The 19294-nt window shown below is 50.7% G+C and overlaps 2 protein-coding genes across 2 annotated transcripts in view; one reads left to right on the forward strand and one right to left on the reverse strand.

Moving 5' to 3' along the window:
* Positions 1 to 4662: 4662 nt before the first annotated feature.
* The window catches only part of LOC139250611 (zinc finger protein 585A-like), a 100039-nt gene continuing 85407 nt past the window's right edge, over positions 4663 to 19294 (reverse strand). Inside the window, exon 6 of the mRNA XM_070873010.1 lies at positions 4663 to 5825. Within this exon, the coding sequence (XP_070729111.1) occupies positions 4823 to 5825 (1003 nt within the window). The 3' untranslated portion in view covers positions 4663 to 4822. The remainder of the gene's footprint in view (positions 5826 to 19294) is intronic.
* LOC139250607 (zinc finger protein 432-like) lies at positions 7180 to 10142 on the forward strand. The gene is made up of 2 exons (XM_070873005.1): positions 7180 to 7254; positions 7805 to 10142. The coding sequence occupies exon 2, from the start codon at positions 8305 to 8307 to the stop codon at positions 9457 to 9459; it is 1155 nt and encodes a 384-aa protein (XP_070729106.1). The 5' UTR covers positions 7180 to 7254; positions 7805 to 8304; the 3' UTR covers positions 9460 to 10142.

The following is a 19294-nucleotide window of genomic DNA, read 5'->3' on the forward strand; positions in this document are numbered from 1 at the left end:
GTGTCACAAGACTTAGGGGAGAGTGATGTTGTGTATGTATAATAAAAGTATACTTCCCTGTACACTCAATGTACAGTTACATAAGACTACTGGATGTATCTTCACACTGTATACACTATGCCTGTACCACACCAGAGGATGCAACTGGTGGAGACCTAGGGGTCACCTGTACACGACAGGTAACCAGGTACACCGTGCTGTACCCTCACTCAGGAGTTGTAATAAATGGACTAAGGTCACCACAGTTCAAGTACAATATCTTACCTCGTGGAGTCATTACTGGAGTGTTTATAGACATAATACTCCCCATAACCCTTTACTCCCTTATCGCTCAAAAATCTGTCTATCTCCACCTTAAATATATTCAATGACCCAGCCTCCACAGCTCTCTGGGGCAGTGAATTCCACAGATTTACAACCCTCTGAGAGAAGAAATTCCTCCTCATTTCCGTTTTATACCCCCTACATTCAAGTTTAAATCACTGATATCACTTATACCACAAAAAGCTCAGAGTCTGCATGTACACAAACCTCCTTTAGCTCAGGGTCCATGTGTACACAACCCCCTTTAGCCAGGGTCCATGTGTACACAAACCCCTTTTTAGCTCAGGGTCCATGTGTACACAAACCCCCTTTAGCTCAGGGTCCATGCATACACAAACCCCCTTTAGCTCAGTGTCTGCGTATACACAAACCCCTTTTAGTTCAGAGTCTGCATGTACACAAACCCCCTTTAGATCAGGGTCCGTGCGTACACAAACCCCTTTTTAGCTCAGGGTCAATGTGTACACAAACCCTCTTTAGCTCAGGGTCCATGTGTACATAAACCCCCTTTAGCTCACTGTATAAATGCAAGGTCTTTACTTGTGAATGCACAGTGCAGAAACAGGCCCTTCGGTCTGTGCCGGTGTTTATGCTCCACTCGAGCCTCCTCTCACCTCATCCCATCAGCAGAATCCTCTATTTCCTTTCTCCCTCATGTGTTTATCTAGTTTCCCCTTAAATGCATCTCTGCTATTTGCCTCCACCACTGCCTGTGGCAGCGAGTTCCACATTCTCACCGCTCTCTGGGTAAAGACGTTTCTTTACTTTCATCTTGCTTCACGTGAATGGTGTCTGAATTCTCAGCTCGAGTTGCTGATCCTGAATTGTGGCAAAGGGCAGCTGAAGGTTGTTGTGGGTAACCATGTGGCCACACCGTGGCTCAGTCAGTCTCACACTCTGGCCTCGGAGTCAGAAGGTTGTGCATAGTTCAAGTCCCCACTCCAGAGACCCAGCCCCGTAATCCAGGGCTGACACTCCCAGTGCAGTGCTGAGGGAGCGCTGAACTGTCGGAGGTGCCGTCTCTCGGATGAGACGTCAAACCGAGGTCCCATCTGCTCTCTCTGGTGGATGTAAAAGATCCCACGGCACTATTTCGAAGAAGAGCAGCGGAGTTATCCCCGGTGTCCTGGCCAATATTTATCCTTCAATCAATAGATTATCTGGTCATTATCACATGATTGTGGGAGCTTGCTGTGCGCAAATTGGCTGCCGCATTTTCCACATTACAACAGTGACTACACAGTACTTAGAATATAACATAAGAACATAAGAAATAGGAGCAGGAGGAGGCCATACAGTCCCTCGAGCCTGCTTCACCATTCAAAACGATCATGGGCTCAGCTCCACTTCCCCGCCCGCTCCCCATAACCCTTTACTCTCTTATCGCTCAAAAATCTGTTTATCTCCACCTTAAATATATTCAATGACCCAGCCTCCACAGCTCTCTGGGGCAGAGAATGCCACAGATTTACAACCCTCAGAGAAGAAATTCCTCATCGCCATCTTAAATGGGCGAGCCCTTATTCTGAAACTGTGCCCCGTAGTTCGAGATGCCCACACGAGGGGAAACATCCTCTCTACATCTACCCTGTCAAGCCCCCTCAGAATCTTATATGTCTCAATAAGATCACCTTTCATTCTTCTAAACTCCAATGAGTAGAGGCCCAACCTGCTCAACTTTTCTTCATAAGACAACCCCCTCATCTCAGGAATCAACATCGTGAACCTTCTCTGAACTGCGTCCAATGCAAGTATATCCTTCCTTAAATACTTAATTGGCTGTAAAGGGTTGTGGGATGTCCTACAGAGATGAAAGGCGCTGTACAAAAGGCTAGTCCGCCTTTTTGTTCTTTATCTCCTCTTGAAGGCGCAGCAAGAGACGAACCTGACTGGTTCAAGCCGACGACGACCAGCTTCTGTGGGTAACGCTGGGCCAGAAGCGACCTCGAGGATGGAAACAGCCTTCACGCATAGTCCGAAGGCGCTTTCATTTGCCGCGCCTTCAGCCCCGTAACTCGGCTCGTTTTTAGCTTGTGAGCATTGGCTTTCAGATCAGGAATTTCCGGGGTTGAAATTTAAAGGTCTCGGAAAGACCCGTCACTGCCAGTTTGCGGCGGAATCCCGTGTCCGCCGCTTTGCAGTCAACTTGGCCGCCCCGACCCAAATTCAGCTCGGGGATTTTTCGGCCTGTCCCCACTTCCACCCCGCTGCTGCCGGCCGCCGCAAGCGCGTATTCAAAGCGCGCACCGCCACACCTCCATTTTATTCCGACCCAAATTCAGCAACAAAAAAAAAATCGCTGCCCCGCCGCCAACTGTTTTTTCCGTCGGTGCACCGTGTCTCCTCTCTCTCAGCCCTGACGCTGCGGCGGACATTAAAGGAGAGGGCTGAATGCCATGGCCACCCTATAATTCTTTTTTTGCCAGCTGACTTCTATGTCGGCCGGACTATTGTGCCCCCGGGTTCGGATGGGCTGCCAATGGGCAGCCTGGCACTCCCCCTTTTGTGTGCCCCAAGAGCCTCCCTTGTGGCCAAAGTTAAAAAATGCCGTATTCTCTCCCCTTTAACGGAGGGGAGAGCGCTCGGTGACCCACACGCGGTGACGTCACCACCGCTGAGTGACAGCGGCAGAGAGTCCTGGTCCCACCCCTCAGCCTCGCTTACACTTCCGCCCCCTTTATCACCAGCTTCCGGTCCGTCAGAAAAACCTCAGGGTCCCCTCCACACTCCCGGCGGTAGCAAATGATCGGTGCACCAGCTTTCTGGCGTGCCTGAATTTCGGTCCCTCCCTGTTCAAAAGATCTTCAGGCACGGACAGTGGGCATCCATCGGATTCTCTGCTCAGTGGTGTCAATAACCGCCCCTGTGAAGCACCTCCGGATATTTTACCATGTTGAAGACGCTGTAAAAATGCAAGCCACTGCTGCTGTTCGCTGCGATTAGAGGCCAATTGTTAACCTCCATCACCTCCAGTCCCAATCGAAGGTCGTCCCGTCCTCTGTCACTGAATTAGTGTGTAGATGGCCCTTGCGTCTGCGCACACGCGGAATCCGAACTCCAAACCATCGTCAACATCTTCGCCGAGGCATACGAGAGTCTGGGCCTTACACCATCCATAAGACAAACCTGCCCCCACCACACAGCACTGCCCCCTGGTCATCAAAATCCACAGCAAGTCCTTGGACAATGTGGACCATTTTCCATACCTCGGGAGCCTACTGTCAACAAGGACAGACATCGACAACGAGGTCCAACTCCGCCTTCAGTGTGTCAGCGCAGCCTTCGGCCGCCTGAGGAAAAGAGTGTTCGAAGACCAGGATCTTAAACCCAGCATCAGGCTCATGGTCTACAGGACAATGGTGATACCCGCCCTCCTATATGTCTCAGAGACATGGACTATGTACAGCAGGCACCTCAAAGCACTGGAGAAGTACCACCAACGCTGCCTCCGCAAGAACCTGCCGATCCAGTGACAGGACAGACGCACCAATGTCAGTGTTCTCGCTCAGGCCAACATCCCCAGCATCGAAGCACTGGCCACACTCGACCAGCTCCGCTGGGCGGGCCACATCGTTCGCATGCCCAACACAAAACTCCCAAAGCAAGCGCTCTACTCGGAACTTCGACACGGCAAACGAGCCCCAGTGGACAGAGGAAACGTTTCAAGGGTGTCCTCAAACCTTATTGGGAATCTCTGGCCCGCGACCGCTCAAAGTGGAGAGGCATCCAGGAGGGCGCCAAACACCTTGAGTCTCTTCGCTGGGAGCACGCGGAAACCAAGTGCAAACACCGGAAGGAGCGCACGGCAACCCAAGCACCCCACCCACCCGTCCCTCCAACCACCGTCTGCCCCACCTGCGACAGAGACTGCAGTCCCGCATTGGTCTCACCAGTCACCTGAGAACTCATTTAGAGTGGACACAAGTCATCCTCGACTCCGGGAGACGGCCTGAGAAGAAGCAGCACTTCATGAAGGGACTTGGGCACCAAGTGCCCTTCACCCATCACCCTGTGCTCGCTGACCTACATTGACTCCCGGTCCTCAAATTTAAAATTCTCCTCCTCCTGTTCAAATCCCTGCATGGCCTCGACCCTCTCTATCTCTGTAACTTCCTCCAGCCCCACAACCCCACCGCCCCAGAGTTAATCTGCGCTCCTCCAATTCTGGCCTCTTGCACATCCACAATTATAATCGCTCCGCCATTGGCGGCCATGCCTTCAGCTGCTGGGGCCCTAAGTTCTGGAACTCCCTCCCTAAACCTCTCTGCCTCTCTCCTCAAGACTCTGCATAAAACCTACCTTACCTTATCTCAGGACATTCAAGGACTCGACAGACTATTGAAAACGAAGCAGATTTATTTGACAGATATCCAGAATATTAATCTCCAGCCCAGTTACAGGGCTCATTATCAGCAGAAACAAACCCCCAACTGACAGAATTAACATGCTGTTGGCTGTGACCAACAGCAGCAGTAGCACCAGAATCCAATCAATGCAGTCAAATGTGAACTCGCTGGTGTGTCAGGAGGTGGGATGAGCGAGTGAATCCCTTCCCACACACGCAACATTTAAACAGCCTCTCCCCGGTGTGAACTCGCTGGTGTGTCAGCAGGCTGGATGATTGGCTGAATTCCCTCCCACACATGGAACATTTGAAAGGCCTCTCCCCACTGTGAATGCGCTGGTGTCTCCGCAGGTTGGTTAACTGAGTGAATCCCTTCCCACACTCAGAGCAGGTGAACGGCCTTTCCCCAGTGTGAACTCGCTGGTGTGTCAGCAGGTGGGAGGATTGGGTGAATCCCTTCCCACACTCCGAGCAGGTGAACGGCCTCTCCCCAGTGTGAATGCGCTGGTGCATCATTAGCTCCTGGGTGCTTTTGAAGCTATTCCCACAGTCAGAGCATTTAAACGGCCTCTCCTCAGTGTGAACTCGTTGGTGGGTCAGTAAGGAGGACGATCGATTGAATTCCTTCCCGCACAAGGAGCAGGTGAACGGCCTCTCTCCGGTATGAATCTGCTGGTGTGTCATCAGACTGGATGACTCAGTGAATCCCTTCCCACACTCGGAGCAGGTGTATGGCCGCTCCCCGGTGTGAACTCGTCGGTGTCTCAGAAGGTTGGACGAATTCCTGAACCTTTTCCCACACACGGAGCAGCTGAAAGGCCTCTCCCCGCTGTGAATCCGCTTGTGAAGCATCAGCTTCTCAGAGGTTTTGAATCCGTTCCCACAGTCGGAGCATTTAAACGGCCTCTCCCCAGTATGAACTCGCTGGTGTGTCAGCAGGTTGGATGTCCGAGTGAATCCCTTCCCACACTCGGAGCAGGTGAACAGCCTCTCCCCAGTGTGAATTCGCTGGTGCATCAGTAAGTCGGATGACCGAGTGAATCCCTTCCCACACTCAGAGCAGGTGAACGGCCTCTCCCCAGTGTGAACTCGCTGGTGTGTCGGCAGGGAGGATGACATAGTGAATCCCTTCCCACAATCAGAGCAGGTAAACGGTCTCTCGAACGGTTTCTCGAAAAACTTCCCACAGTCACGTGCACACAGTTCCTCCCCAGTCTGGTTACACTAGTCCATCACCAGTTTGGATGATCAGTTGAAGCCTCATCCACACACAGAACACGTGTACGGTTTCTCCCCACTGTGAATGGTGCTATGTTTTTTCAGGCTGTGTAACTGGTTAAAGCTCCTTCCACAGTCAGTGCACTGGAACACTCACTCGTGTGTGTGTGTGTGTGTGTGTGTGTGTCTCGGTGCTTTAACAGTCACACTGATGTCAGAAATCTTTGCCCACAGAAAGAACAGACACATATTTCTCACTCCACATTCAAAGGCCGATGATATTCAGGTCCTGATGAATCGAGTGACTCCGTCAGATCTTGATATGATCTTTGGTTTGAGTTTCCTGTCTGCAAATCCTCCCCTTCTAACACCCTGTAAAAGGAGTTTACAAAACCCAGCACTGTAAATACAGGATAAAAATTCAGAACAGACAATAAAACAATTTGTATTTATATTGCGCCTTTAACATAGTGAAACATCGCAAGGCACTTCACAGGAGTATTTTGAGATAAGAAATTTGACACCGAGCCACATAACATAGAAAACAGGTGCAGGAGTAGGCCATTCGGCCCTTCGAGAAGTAGAAATAACGGCAGGTGACCAAAAGCTTGGTTTTAAGGAGTGAAAGAAAGGTAGAGAGGCAGAGAGGTTTAGGCAGGGAGTTCCAGAGCTTGGGGCCTAGGCAACAGAAGACATGGCCACCAATGGTATCTAATCAGAGATGCTCAAGAGGGCAGAATCAGAGGAGCGCAGACATCTTGTGGGGGGGGAAAGGGCTGGAGGAGATTACATTTGTTCCCCTTGATTTTAAAGAATCATAGAAATTTACAGCACGGAAGGAGGCCATCGTGTCCGCACCGGCCGACAAAGAGCTACCCAGCCTAATCCCGCTTTCCAGCTCTGGGTCCGTAGCCCTGCGGGTTACAGCACTTCAAGTGCACATCCAGGTACTTTTTAAATGTGGTGAGGGTTTCTGCCTTTACTACCCTCTGGGTGAAGAAATTTCCCCTCTAAACCTCCTACCAATTACTTCAAATCTATGCCCCCTTGGCTGTTGACCCCTCTACTGAGGGGGAAATAGGTAGGTGCTAATTTGAAATCCGCCATCGTTGAGCCAGGAATGTCCAGGCTGGGGCTCTGTGTGCACCAGAGCAGAGGGAGTTGGAGAGGGGGAAGAATGGCTCAGGTAATGGCGGCCGGCCCTACCCACAAGCCCTAGGGGCTCAGAAAGCGCCCTATGGGCCGCCCGGAGTGCGCATGTGCGGGGGGGGCGCGCGGTGCACGCCGGGGCTGGCCGTTTGCCGAGAGAGAAGATGCTGGAAGCGGCGGTTCGCGCGGCCCGCCAGCCCGCGCCATTGCTTTCAAAGGTGGGCTTTTTTGCCGCTCCTCCCCTTCCTTCACCCTCCCCGCCGCCTCGGAGGCGCCTCTCTGTTTCCGGGGGGTTGCCTAAGGCGGCCAACGGCGGTTTGTTGGAACCCGCCGCCCGCCGCCATCTTCTACCTGCTTTGTGTGCGGTTCGTCGCCTCGGCCCAAGACCGCACTGCGCATGCTCAGAGTCTCTCCTGCGCGTGCTCCGAGAGTCTCCCTTGCGCCCTCCATCGCGCGCATGCCCAGAGAGTCTCTCTTGCTCCCTCTCTGCCGCGCATGCTCAGAAAGTATTTTGCTACCTCTCCCGCGCATGCTCAGAGAGGCTGTCTTGCTCCCTCTCTCCCGCGCATGCTCAGAGTCTCTCTCTCTGACCAAAGGGTTCACAGACCTAAAACTCACTCTCCACAGATGCTGCCTGAGCTGCTGAGTATTTCTAGCATTTTCTGTTTTTATTCCAGATGTATTTTGCTTTTGTCTCTCTCCTGTGCATGCTCAGCTGAATTTCTGTTCTGTACTTACAGTGATGACTTTTGTGAACTCCTTTTGCAGGGTGTTGGACGAGGAATGCAAATCAAACGTCACGTCAAGTTCTGACAGAGTCACTCGATCCATCAGGACCTGAATATCATCAGCGTTTGAATGTGGAAGGAGAAATGTTTGTCTTGCCTGTGGGAAAATATTTCAAACATCAGTGTGACTGCAAAAGCACCGAGACACACACACCCAAGTGAGAGTGATCCATTGAACTAACTGAAAACAAAGACTTGCATTTATATAGCACCTTTCAAACCTTATGACGTCCCAAAGTGCTTTACAGCCAATGAAGTACTTTTGAAGTGTAGTCACTGTTGTAATGTAGGAATGTGGAAAGGGCTTTAACCAGTTACAGAGTCTGAACATACATCGCACCATTCACAGCACGGAGAAATTGAACACGTGTTCTGTGTGTGGACAAGGCTTCAACTCATCGTCCAACCTGGAGAGACACAAGGTCACCCGCACAATGGAGAAACCGTGGGGACTGTGGGAAGGGCGTTGATTGTCAGAACATGCTGGAAACTCATCGACACGGTCATAATGGAGAGAGGCTGTTCACCTGCCTTGAGTGTGGGAAGGGATTCACTCGGTCATTTAATCTGCTGACACACCAGCGAGTCCACACTGGGGAGAGGCCATTCATCTGCTCTGAGTGTGGTAAGGGATTCACTCAGTCATCTGACCTGCTGATACACCAGCGAGTCCACACTGGGGAGAGGCCATTCATCTGCCATGAGTGTGGGAAGGGATTCACTCAGTCATCCCACCTGCTGACACACCAGCGAGTTCACACTGGGGAGAGGCCGTTCACCTGCTCCGAGTGTGGGAAGGGATTCACTCAGTCATCCAACCTGCTGATACACCAGCGAGTTCACACTGGGGAGAAGCCATTCACCTGCTCGGAGTGTGGGAAGGGATTCAATCAGTCATCCAACCTGCTGAGACACCAGCGAGTTCACACTGGGGAGAGGCCGTTCACTTGCTCAGAGTGTGGGAAGGGATTCACTCGATCATGTCACCTGCTGAATCACCAGCGAGTTCACACCGGGGAGAGGCCGATCACCTGCTCTCATTGTGGCAGGCGGTTTCGACATTCATCGGGCCTAGTCAGCCATCAGTGTACCCAGCCGGGAGAGACCTTGTTTAATTTCCCTGTGCTTGGGAAGGGATTTACTCAGTCATCCAGCCTGCTGACACACCAGCGAGTTCACATTGTGGAGAGGCTGTTCATCTGCTCTGAGTGTGGGAAGGGATTCACTAAGTCGTCCAACCTGCTGACACATCAGCGAGTCCACACTGGGGAGAGGCCGTTCACCTGCTCAGAGTGTGGGCAGGGATTCACTCAGTCGTCCAATCTGCTGACACATCAGCGAGTTCACACTGGGGAGAGGCCGTTCACCTGCTCCGAGTGTGGGATGGGATTCACTCAGTTATCCCACCTGCTGACACACCAGCGAGTTCACACTGGGGAGAGGCCATTCACCTGCTCAGAGTGTGGGCAGGGATTCACTCAGTCGTCCAATCTGCTGACACATCAGCGTGTTCACACTGGGGAGAGGCCGTTCACCTGCTCCGAGTGTGGGGAGGGATTCACTCAATTGCCCCACCTGCTGAGACACCAGCGAGTTCACATGTTGGAATCTGATGTCAGTCACATCCAGGACTGAACTAAGCTCATCCTGGTGAGCGGCTCTTGTTTCTGGACAGTAGCTAGTTTAATTGGCAGCCCCACTGGCCAATCCCTGGATATAAAGACCTGGGGGAGGTACCATCAGAGTTTTCTGCCTGTTGTCAGTGAGAAGATCCATGGAGAGAGGGGTCGGCCAGTGGCCAATCAGATTCAGAAACCGCTGATCAGATAAAGTGCGTTGTTTCGTTCACTAACTGGGGCGGTGGTGGCGTATTGCAAAACAAAATACTGCGGACCCTGGAATCTGGAATAAAAACAGAAAATGCTGCAAATCTCAGCGGGTCAGGCAGCATCTGTGGAGAGGAAGCAGAGTTAGTGTTTCAGGTCGCGACCCTTCGTCAGAACGGGAGGGTGTTGGGAAAGCACAGATCCTGAAGGAGGGAGGAGAAGGAAGGACAAAAGGGAAGGTCTGTGATCGGTGGGGGGGAGGCAGGAGAGATTAGAGAGGCAACAGGGATGATGGGCCGACTTGAAATGGTAATGACAGAAGTTAGAAAAACATTCGACCTGAGTCCATGATCTGATCGGATCAGCCATGGTTGTATTTAATGACGGAGCAGGCTCGAGGGGCCGTATGGCCTACTCCTGCTCCTATTTCTTATGTTCTTATGTAGACAAGATAGGGTGTGAATGGTGGGATAATGACCAGCTGCCATTAGAGACAAAGAGAAAAAAAGAAATGGCTTGCGGGGCGGGGGGGTGCGGTGGGGAGCCAATGTTTGGCAGCGGTTACGCTCTGAAATTGGTGAACTCGATGTTGAGTGCGGAAGGCAGTAAAGTGTCTAAACGAAAGATGAGGTGCTGTTCCTCGAGCTTGCGTTGTGCTTCATTGGAACAGTGCAGGAGGCCGAGGACGGAGAGGTCAGAGTGGGAGTGGAGAATTAAAGTGACAGGCGACCGGAAGCTCGGGGTCACCCTTGCAGACTGATGGAGGTGTTCCGCAAAGCGGTTACCCAGTCTACACTTGGTCTCCCCAATGTAGAGGAGACCACATCGTGAGCAGCGAATACAGTAGAAGAAGTGCAAGTAAATCGCTGTTTCACCTGCAGGGAGTATTTGGGGCCCTGGACAGTGGGAAGGGAGGGGGTAAAAGGGAAGGTGCCGTGGACCACAGCACTGCACTGGAGTGTCAGCCAACATTTCTTTTTTGTGCTTAAGTCGCAGGAGTGGGGCTTGAACCCACAACCTTCTGACTCAGAGGCAAGTGTGCTGCCCACTGAGCCACAGCTGATGGCTGTGTAATCGGCCTTATCTCTCCAAGGTGTGAGTCAGCCCAGCCTACGGGGACTGGAGCAGCCTGAATGGCTGGATGTGCAAGGGAACAGTATCGAGTTGGTGTATGGTGGGTCTGCCCTGTTCCCATAGCCATGTGACTGGATGGGCAATCTCTTGATCGTAAGGGACGTAGTGTCCGCTCACGGGTTGGGGGGGATGTTGACCGGTGACTAAACTGAAGAGAATATCCAGGGCAACATTAGCAGACAAACGTGTGACATCCAATCCTTTGTCTTGCTACAACTGTACAGGGCCCTGGTGAGACCACTCCTGGAGTACTGGGCACAGTTTGGGTCTCCTTATCTCAGGAAGGATATACTTGCCTTGGAGGCTGTACAACGAAGGTTCACCAGGCTGATGCCTGGGATGAGAGGGCTGTCTTATGATGAGAGATTGTGTAGAATGGGCCGATACTCTCTGGAGTTTGGAAGAATGAGAGATGATCTCATTGAAAGATACAAGATTCTGAAGGGGATTGGCAGGTTAGATGCTGAGAGGTTGTTTCCCCCGGGCTGGAGTGTCTAGAACCAGGGGGCACAGTCTCAGGTTAAGGGGTCGGCCATTTAAGACAGAGATGAGGAGGAATTTCTTCACTCAGAGGGTTGTGCATCTTTGGAATCCTCTGCCCCAGAGGGCTGTGGAGGCTGAGTCTCTGAATATATTCAAGGCTGAGATAGATAGATTTTTGAAGTCTAGGGGAATCAAGGGATATGGGGATCGGGCGGGAAAGTGGAGTTGAGGTTAATGATGAGCCATGATCTTATTGAATGGCGGAGCAGGCTCGAGGAGCCGTAGGACCTACTCCTGCTCCTATTTCTTATGTTCTTATCACCCCCTGTGCTCGCTGACCTACGTTGGCTCCCGGTCCAGCAGCACCTCGGTTTGAAAATTCTCAGCCTTTCCAATCCCTCCGTGGCCTCGCCCCTCCCTATCTCTGTAATCTCCTCCAGCCCTACGGCTCTCCGAGATCTCTGCGCTTCTCCAATTCTAGCCTCTTGTGCATCCCTTAAGCCCTGTGCTCTGGAACTCCCTCCCTAAATCTCTCCATCTCCTTCTTGAAGACGCTCCTTAAAACCTACCTCTCTGACCAAGCTTTTAGTCACCTGCCCTAATATCTCTTTATGTGGCTGGGTGCCAAAGTTGGTTTGATAACCCTCCTGTGATGTTCCTTGGGTCGTTTTACTACGTTAAAGGGGCTGTATAAATGCCAGTGCTTGTTGCTGGAGATGATGAACAGGCCATAATAAGCAGTGCTGAGGGAGGTTAGTTGCTAGGCAGTGATGTCATAAAGTGGTGATATTACCATGACGCTATTGTGACACGTGGGGGAAGTGACCCGGGGAAAACCACACTGCTAAATACTGGGAAATGCCAAAAACTGCAGGAGAACTGAGATAAAGCACTTCTTCACACAAAGCGTAGTGGAAATCTGGAACCCTGTCCTTCCCAAAATCTGTCCAGATTGCGACTCAACTGAACATTTTCAAAACTGAGATGAATAGATTTTTGTCAGGCAAGTGTACTAAGGCTTACCGATCCAAGGTGGGTAGATGGAGTTAAGATACAGGTCAGCCGTGATCTAATTGAATGGCGGAGCAGGCTCGAGGGGCTGAATGGCCCCCTCCTGCTCCTATGATACACTAGAGGTTACTCGTTGGGAGATTGGTGACCGACTGATCAAGGCCTTAGGTCCCCAGAATATGAATGGTTCGCACTGTCTGAGCAGCTAAGAGGATTATGTGAATGGTTCTTGGGAAGACTGTTATCAAGTCTTGTTACCGTAAGTTAGATGCAGAGAAAGGAAAGGGAGGTCCGTTTAGAGTGGGATCATAGAACGGTTACAGCACAGAAGGAGGCCATGCGGCTTGTCGAGCCCGTGCCGGCTCTCTGCAAGAGCACCTCAGCTAGTCCCACTCCCCCGCCCTTTCCCCACAGCCCTGCTAATTTACTTCCTTCAGGTACTTATCCAACTCCCTTTAGAAAGCCACGATTGAGTCTGCCTCCACCACCCTCTCGGGCAGAACCACTCGCTGCGTAAAATAGTTTTCCCTCATGTCACCTTTGGTTCTTTCCAATCGCCTTAAATCTGTGTCCTCTGGTTCTCGACCCTTCCACCAATGGGAACAGTTTCTCTCTCTCTACTCTGTCCGGACCCCTCCTGATTTTGAACACCTTGATCAAATCTACTCTCGACCTCCTCTGCTCCAAGGAGAACAATCCCAGCTTCTCCAGTCTATCCACGGAACTGAAGTCCCTCATCCCTGGAACCATTCTCGTCAATCTGTTCTGCGCCCTCTCTAAGGCCTTCACATCCTGCCTAAAGTGCGGTGCCCAGAATTGGACACAATACTCCAGTTAGGGCCGAACCAGTGTTCTATAAAGGTTCATCATAACTTCCTTGCTTTTGTACTCTGTGCCTCTATTTATGAAGCCCAGGATCCCGTAAGCTTTGTTAACCACTTTTGCAACCTGCCCTGCCACCTTCAGAGATCTGTGCCCATATACCCCCAGGTCTCTCTGTTCATGCTCCCCCTTTAGAATTGTATCTTTAATTTATATTGTCTCTCGTTCTCCCTACCAAAATGTATCACTCAATGAGGAATTGGGCCTTTATTAAAACCTGACCATTATCAGTTCCTGACACACGTCTGTCGATGTGGAATTGCACCTTAAGAATCAATCCATGTGACAGAATGAATAGCCTTTGATTGGTCGAAAGACAGTTCTGGCACCAACCTTTTTAAAATTAAAAGAGGTGAGATGTTCTCACAACCAACTCCGAAGGAAGTCACCAGTAGGTTAGGGAAGTTAGAAAGATCTTAAGCAGTTCTTCTAAAGAAAGAACTTGCATTTATATAGCGCCTTTCACGGCCTCAGGACCATCTCAAAATGCTTTCCAGCCAATGAAGTACTTTTGGCGTGTGGTCACTGTTGTAATGTGGGAAATGCAGCAGCCAATTTGTGCACAGCAAGCTCCCACAAACAGCAATGTGATAATGACCAGATAATCTGTTTTTGTTATGTTAATTGAGGGATAAATATTGGCCTCAGGACACCGGGGATAACTCCCCTGCTTTTCTTCCAAATAGTGCCCTGGGATCTTTTACATCCACCTGACAGAGCAGACGGGGCCTCGGTTTAACGTCCCATCTGAAAGTTAGCACCCCAGACAGTGCAGCGTCCCTCAGGTTAGGCTGGATAGCTCTTTGTTGGTTGGTATGGACACGATGGGCCAAAATGGCCTCCCTCCGTGCTGTAAATTTCTGTGATTCTGTGAACTGTTTGCAATGGCTGGAGCAGGGTCAGGGCGACTACACTTCAAAAATTGCTTCACTGGGAAATTTAGGAGCAGGAGTCGGCCATTCATTTCCGAGACTCAGCTCCACCATTCAATCAGATTGCAGTTCTTCTGCACCTCAACTCCAGCTAACCTGCCTCAGCTCCATCTCCCTTGGTACCTTGCCCAACACAAATCTATCCAACTCAGGCTTGAAAACTCCCCAGCATCCACATCCTTTTGGAGGAGGAAATGTCCAGGTTCCCACTGCCCTTTGTGTGAAGAAGTGCTCCCTGACATCATCCCTGAATGGCCTGGCTCTAATTTGAAGGTTGTTCCCCTTTGTTCTGGACTGCCCCCAACCAGAGGAAATAGTTTCTCTCCCTATCTACCATATCCAGATTCTTTTAACATTTCAAACACCTCGACCAGATCACCCCTCAATCTCCTGCACCATTGACCAGAAACTTAACCGGACCAGCCACATGAACACTGTGGCCATAAGAGCAGGTCAGAGGCTTGGTATTCTGCGGCCAGTGTCTCCCCTCCTGACTCCCCAAAGCCTTTCCACAAGGCACAAGTCAGGAGTGCGATGGAATACTCTCCACTTGCCTGGATGAGTTGCAGCTCCAACAACACTTGAGAAGCTCGACACCATCCAGGACAAAGCAGTCGCTTGATCGACACGCTACCCACCACCTTCAACACTCACTCCCTCCACCACCGACACACCATGGCTGCAGTGTGTACCATCTACAAGGTGCATTGCAGCAACTCGCCAAGGCTTCTTCGACAGCACCTCCCAAACCCGCGACCTCTACCCCCTAGAAGGACAAGGGCAGCAGGCGCACGGGAACACCACCTCCAAGTTTCATGGAAATATATTGCCATCCCTTCATCGTCACTGAGTCACAATCCTGGAATTCCCTCCCTAACAGCACTGTGGGAGCACCTTCACCACACGGACTGCAGCGGTTCAAGAAGGCGGCTCACCACCTCCTTCTCAAGGGGCAATTAGGGATGGGCAATAAATGCCGGCCTTGCCAGCGACGCGCACATCCCAGGAATTAATAAAAGTAAACTGGGGGGGTGGTAACGGATGACTTTTGGACATCTGGGTAAGATGACCAATACCCGGGAGGAACCCAACGGAAAGCCAATTTTAACAGGCATGACTAGTTTTTATCATTAAGACCTGTAAGGTAAAAAGCGGTTTACAGCTAATGAGCAAGTCTGACCTGGATCAGATCGTTAAAATGGGCTCATTAATTGGGCTTGGCGTGTGTCAGAGATGACGTGCTTCAGACTTTGAGAGATAGACAAACATTAGAACGGGCCACTGTCCCTATTAAAACATGCTTACATAGGTACATTAGAAACAGGAGGAGGCCATTCAGCCCCTCGAGCCTGTTACATAGAAACAGGAGGAGGCCATTCAACTCCTCAGGCTTGTTATATAGGAACAGGAGGAGGGAATTGTCTTATGAGGAGAGATTGAGCAGACTAGGCATATATTCTCCAGAGTTTAGAAGAATGAGAGGTGATCTCATTGACACATTCAAATTTCTTACAGGGCTTGACAGGGTAGATGCAGGGAGGGTGTTTCCCCAGGCTGGGGAGTCTAGAACCAGGGGTCACAGTCTCAGAATAAGGGGTCGGCCATTTAGGACTGAGAGATGAGGAGAAACTTCTTCACTCAGAGGGTGGTGAATCTTTGGAATTCTCTACCCCAGAGGGCTGTGGAGGCTCAGTCTTTGAGTATATTCAAGGCAGAGATCGATAGATTTTTGGACATTAAGGCAATCATGGGATATGAGGATAGTACAGGAAAGTGTTGAGATAGATCAGCCATGATCTTATTGAATGGCGGAGCAGGCTCAAGGGGCCGAATGGCTGACTCATGCTCCCTCGAGCCTGTTACAGAGGAACAGGAGGAGGTCATTCAGCCTCTCGATCCTGACATTAGGAACAGGAGGAGGCCATTCAGCCCCTCGAGGCTGTTACACAAGAGGAGGCCATTCAGCCCCTCGAGCCTGTTACAGAGGAACAGGAGGAAGCCATTCAGCCCCTCAGGCCTGTTCCGTCAGTCAATTAGCTCAAGGCTGATCTGTCCCTTAACTCCCTTCTCCCGCCTTTGCTGCACATTGCACAAGGTTGGATCTACCAGGAATGGAAGCAGGCGAGGTGAGAGGGAGGGGGATACGATGGCAATGGACGGACATGAACCCTGCAGGACGGGGGGGGAGGCATAATCACCCAACTGAACAACCTAGGAGGAGGAGGATGTCCAGGATTAATCCCATCAATGCTGATAGCTAATCAGGCAATCTGTTGAGATAAGCCTTTATAAAGGTACCTCGGTTGAACTATTTCTCCAAAGCTGTGAGCACGTCAGCTGGACAAGGAAGCTAAGCATAAAACAAAGACTTGGATTTATATAGCACCTTTCACGACCACCGGACGTCTGAAAGCACTTTACAGCCAATGAGGTACTTTTGAAGTGTAGACACTCTTGTAATGTGGGAAACGCAGCAGCCAACCTGGGCACAGCAAGCTCCCACAGACAGCAATGTGATAATGACTAGATTATCGGTTTTTGTTATGTTGATTGAGGGATAAATATTGGGCCCAGGACACCGGGGATAACTCCCCTGCTCTTCGAAATATTGCCATGGGATCTTTTACATCCACTTGAGAGAGCAGACAGGGCCTCAGTTTAACGTCTCATCCGAAAGACAGCACCTCCGATAGTGCAGCACTCCCTCAACACTGGCACCGGGATTATCACGCTAGGTTTTTGTGCTCAAGTCCCTGGCATGGGACTTGATGTCCTCTAATATTGGACACTGTATTAAGTAGAGCCCATCTGATGCTGTGTTATTGTGATACATTTAATCTGACCCTCAATTGATCCAACTCGATCAGTTAATATTATCAACCCAAGTACTTTGGTTACTCTTTAATACTGCGTGTTGTAATGTTATAAATTTGGTAATAAAGTGGTGTTAGTTCATGTATATGTGTCTCCGCCTTCACTTTTTGTAATGGTCAGTACACCAACTGCGGTCTCTCTCTCACCCAGTGTTACTGTCAGTACACTGTGTTCTCTACAGCGGTACTGCTCTCTGGAATGGCTATTAATTCTGTTATATATGCAGACTATAGATATACTCTCTGTTAGTCACTGTATAGTTGCATAAGATGGAGACTTGTTTCCTGATGTAGTATCAGTAAGGTTTACACTGTGTATATACTATGCTGGCACCACTAGAGGGTGCAACAGGGGTTTCCTGCCCCTGTGGCAGAGGCTGTCCACCAGAGGGCACTGCGGTGGGAGCCCTGAGGGTCACCTGTATAGGTGTGCAGGGCCCAGTATAAAAGGCTGCCCACCATGCTTGTGCCTCTGGAGTTACAAATAAAGGATCAAGATCACTATAGTTTGAGTACAACACATTGCCTTGTGGGGTCATTCATAAGTGCATTACTTAAATAACAACTGGCTACAAGAATACGGACTTTCACGTGATTATGGCTACCTTTGGCACACTAAAAGACTTCGCAGAGGGTGATGATTGGGATGCCTTCACGGAACGGTTCGAGCAATATTTCATGGCAAACGACCTGGCCGGGGAGATAGACGCATCGGCGGAGAAACGCAAGGCTATACTGCTGACCAGTTGTGGGCCCGAGGTCTACCGCCTCGTCGGGGACTTGCTGAAGGCCAAGGATAAGACATACGATGAGCTGATTGAACTAATTCGCGGCCAACTAAAACCAAAACGAGCATCCTCACGGCCAGGCACAGATTCTACACAACACAGACCTGAGGGCCAGGAGATTGCAAAATATGCTGTCGACCTCAGGAGACTTGTGGCACCTCAACGAAGTATTGCGAGACATCTTCGTTATGAGAATTGGCCAAGAGCTACTACCTGCCGACACCACAGTCAACCTGCAGAAGGCCATCAGCATCAGTCAGGCGTTCATGACCTCAACCTGCAGCACCAAGCAAATTATTCATCCTTTGGACTCAAACCCAGCAAGTACTGTATACAGAATGGTGCCTATCACAGGCAAGACTGTAGAACATGGCTCTGCCCAGGGCAGAGAGCACAGGCCTCAGGGTTCCAGAACTCAGAGTCCGCCGAGGGGTGTTAATTGAATAGCACCATGCTGGTGTTGCGAAGAAACCATAGGGTTCACCAGTGTCAGTTTGCTGAGTACGTCTGCAAAGCCTGTAACATGAAGGGCCACCTCCAGCATATGTGTAAAAGAAATACGACTCACCGTCTAGCAGAGGAGTCGGTAGATGACTTTGATGATTTGGCCAGAGAGGCAGCTCAGCCCCAAGAAGAAGTGTATGGAGTGTATACCTGCACCACCGATTGTCGTCCAGTGAAGATGGAAGTCGAGATAAACGGCATTCCAGTCTTCATGGAAGTGGGCACAGGAATGAGCCAGTCAGTGGTGAGCCAGGATGTGTTTGTGAGGCTATGGAACGAAAAATGACCCGAGCTGGTTCCAGTACAGAAAAAGTTGCGCACCTACACCAAGGAGCTGATCCCAGCCCTTGGTAGTGTGGGTGTAAGTGTAATCCATAATGGCGTGGTGCACAAGTTACCTCTGTGGATTGTTGCAGGTGATGGTCCAACGCTACTCAGAAGAAGGTGGATGGGGAAGATCCAGTGGAAATGGGAAGACCTCTTCACTCCAGCAATCGATGTCCCCTGTGCTCAGAGGCAGAGCAAAACCTCACCTTCGCTTGGGCCAGGCACCAGAGAACAGACCAGCGCAGCACCTGAGGCACAGACCGTCCATCATGACTGTGTGGCAATGATCCGACTGAAACAACCTAAAAGTATCTTTCCGGCTCCGGTGGCAGGACTCCTGGGGAGGAAGATCGAATTCACAAGCACTCTTCCAGCTTTTGTGGCAGAATCGCGGGAGAGAAGGATCAAGGCAGTCGGCCTCGAGGACAGAGGCAAGATGGCGTCCCTGCTGCAGCGAGGTGCAGCGTGGCTGAAAAAAAAGATGGCTGCGGCCAGACCACGAGGTGCAACACTGAGGGACCAACACATGATGTCTAACAAAGGATTTGATTGGGGTAAAGCCAGCAGGGTTCTCTTAAATGAGTCCTGCAACCAACTGAACTTAGAGACATTGTATGTATGGCAATCAATGTAATGAACTAATTAAGATTGTGAACAAAATGTTGTTGCACGATGTCGGGAATAGAGTGTCCCAAAAAGTAGTAAGCGAG

This window comes from Pristiophorus japonicus, unplaced genomic scaffold (assembly GCF_044704955.1).
Source record: "Pristiophorus japonicus isolate sPriJap1 unplaced genomic scaffold, sPriJap1.hap1 HAP1_SCAFFOLD_401, whole genome shotgun sequence".
Classification (NCBI taxonomy): Eukaryota; Metazoa; Chordata; class Chondrichthyes; family Pristiophoridae; genus Pristiophorus; species Pristiophorus japonicus.